General features: G+C 48.4%; 1 protein-coding gene across 1 annotated transcript; it reads left to right on the forward strand.

The window, feature by feature from the left end:
- Positions 1-255: 255 nt before the first annotated feature.
- On the forward strand, positions 256-1,110 carry LOC106690395 (uncharacterized). Its single transcript, XM_014435833.1, has one exon. The coding sequence runs from the start codon at positions 256-258 to the stop codon at positions 1,108-1,110; it is 855 nt and encodes a 284-aa protein (XP_014291319.1).
- Positions 1,111-1,986: the final 876 nt, after the last annotated feature.

Here is a 1,986-nt window from a genome sequence, read left to right on the forward strand (position 1 = left end):
TCAGATTCTCTTACCCAGACCTCCTCTACCTGCGTCAGTGTCCAGAGCTCATCTTCTGGCACGGCCGTCCTATCTTATTAATGAATAAGCCTTGTCGTGGGCCTTCTGTAAAGTGGATATCAGGTTACAGCAATCGCCTAAGACCATACAACCCCGACAAGTGGTGACCCCGACGTGATCCAAGCCGTAGAAGAGAAGCCCGACGTGATCCAGAGGAAGACTAACTTCAAGGAGGAACAAGAAATATCTAGAGAGATGGCAGGAGATTCAGAGACGGAAAAAGAAGAGACGAAAGGACAGAGAAGGGACCCTCAGGAAATTGAAGCATACCAAGGCCCAGTATCAAGAATACCACGGTTATGTAGGAACAACCCCGTGCTATGGTTCGCCACCTGCGAGGCCGTATTCTTAACTTCGAAGGTCACATCGAGCACCATAAAATTCCAACTTCTGGTCCCGAATATCGATCAAGACGTATTAATACAAGTGCAAGACCTTATAACGGACCCTCTAAATCAGACCTATGAAAATTTGAAGGCCAGACTACTACAGACCTACGGAGAATCAGAAAACCTGAGAATAAAGAAACTTTTAGAAGACATCCCGCTAGGAGACCAAACCCCGTCACAGTTACTTCGAAGGATGCAGCAACTAGCTGGAGACTGCGTGAACGCAGAGTTCATCAGAACATTATGGCTGAAAAACCTACCCACTAGGTTCCAACCAATATTGGCCGCCACAGAACACACAGATGTGGAGAAACTGGCTGCTATAGCAGACAAAATCCATGAAGTATCTGCGCCGCCTGAAGCCTACACCATCACCCGACCGGCCACTTCAAGACAGACAGTGGATAAGTCATCGCGTGACCATAAGGAAGATCTAAGGGATCTCCGTCAGGACATAGACAGAATACTTGGTATCTTAGGATCAAGAGAGCGCGGACGAAGCCTAAGCCGAGGACGAAATGGCGCACGCTCAAGATCCAAATCCCATCCGAGCGGTATCTGCTACTACCACCGACGCTTTCAAGAAAAGTCTTTTAAGTACAGGAAACCTTGTAAATGGGAAGCGAAAAGCCCAGAGCCAAATTTAAACTCCGACCAGTGAAAGTTGTGGCGGAAACTTTCACTCCGCACCCAAACCGCCGCCTTTTCGTAAAAGACCGAATAACAGGCCAGCCTTTCCTGATAGACACAGGAGCTTCAGTTTCACTGCTACCAGTCCCTATAGGACGGCCGTGCCAGAGGATGAGCCCTGGACACTGACGCAGGTTGAGGAGGTCTGGGTAAGAGAGTCTGAGGTAGAGTAACAGTTCTAGTTGCCGAGATGAAGCGGACGGACTAGAACTGTCAAGATAGGAGCCAGCTTACTAGTTGCCGAGATGAAGCGGACGGACAAGCTGATAAGGTTAGGTGCAGCTCTAGTTGCCGAGATGAAGCGGACGGACTAGAGCCGGGGAGAGACGGGAAATTACACTGGTTGCGGAGATGAACCGGGTGGACCAGTGTAAACGTTAAGGATTAGGTTACAATCTTAGTTGCCGAGATGAAGCGGACGGACTAATATTGCTGGAGTAAGGGAGAGGAGAAAGGCCATCGTCTATCATCCCACTCTACTATCCAGCAATGTCATCGTGTGGTGGACGTAGTCTCGTCTTCTTTGGAGCGCGGAATGTACTGCGCGGGAGTCTTTTTCGATGTAGAACAGGCTTGTGATCGAGTCTGGCACCCGGGACTGCTTTACAAACTTTGTAAATTCCTACCTCTTACATACTTTTTCATCATTCGTCCCATTCTCATTGATAGATTATTCCAAGTAAACCACAATGGTTCCTATTCATCCTTCTATTCTCAGCCCGCTGGTGTTCCTCAAGGTAGTATCCTCGGTCCCATCCTCTACACCGTCTATACAGCTGACATTCTAACCAATCCTAACACTATCCTCACCATGTATGCCGATGACACATGTGTGCTCGCAGTTAAT

This window comes from Halyomorpha halys, unplaced genomic scaffold (genome assembly GCF_000696795.3).
Source record: "Halyomorpha halys isolate HHAL.00 unplaced genomic scaffold, Hhal_1.1 Scaffold1701.1, whole genome shotgun sequence".
In the NCBI taxonomy this organism is placed as follows: domain Eukaryota; kingdom Metazoa; phylum Arthropoda; class Insecta; order Hemiptera; family Pentatomidae; genus Halyomorpha; species Halyomorpha halys.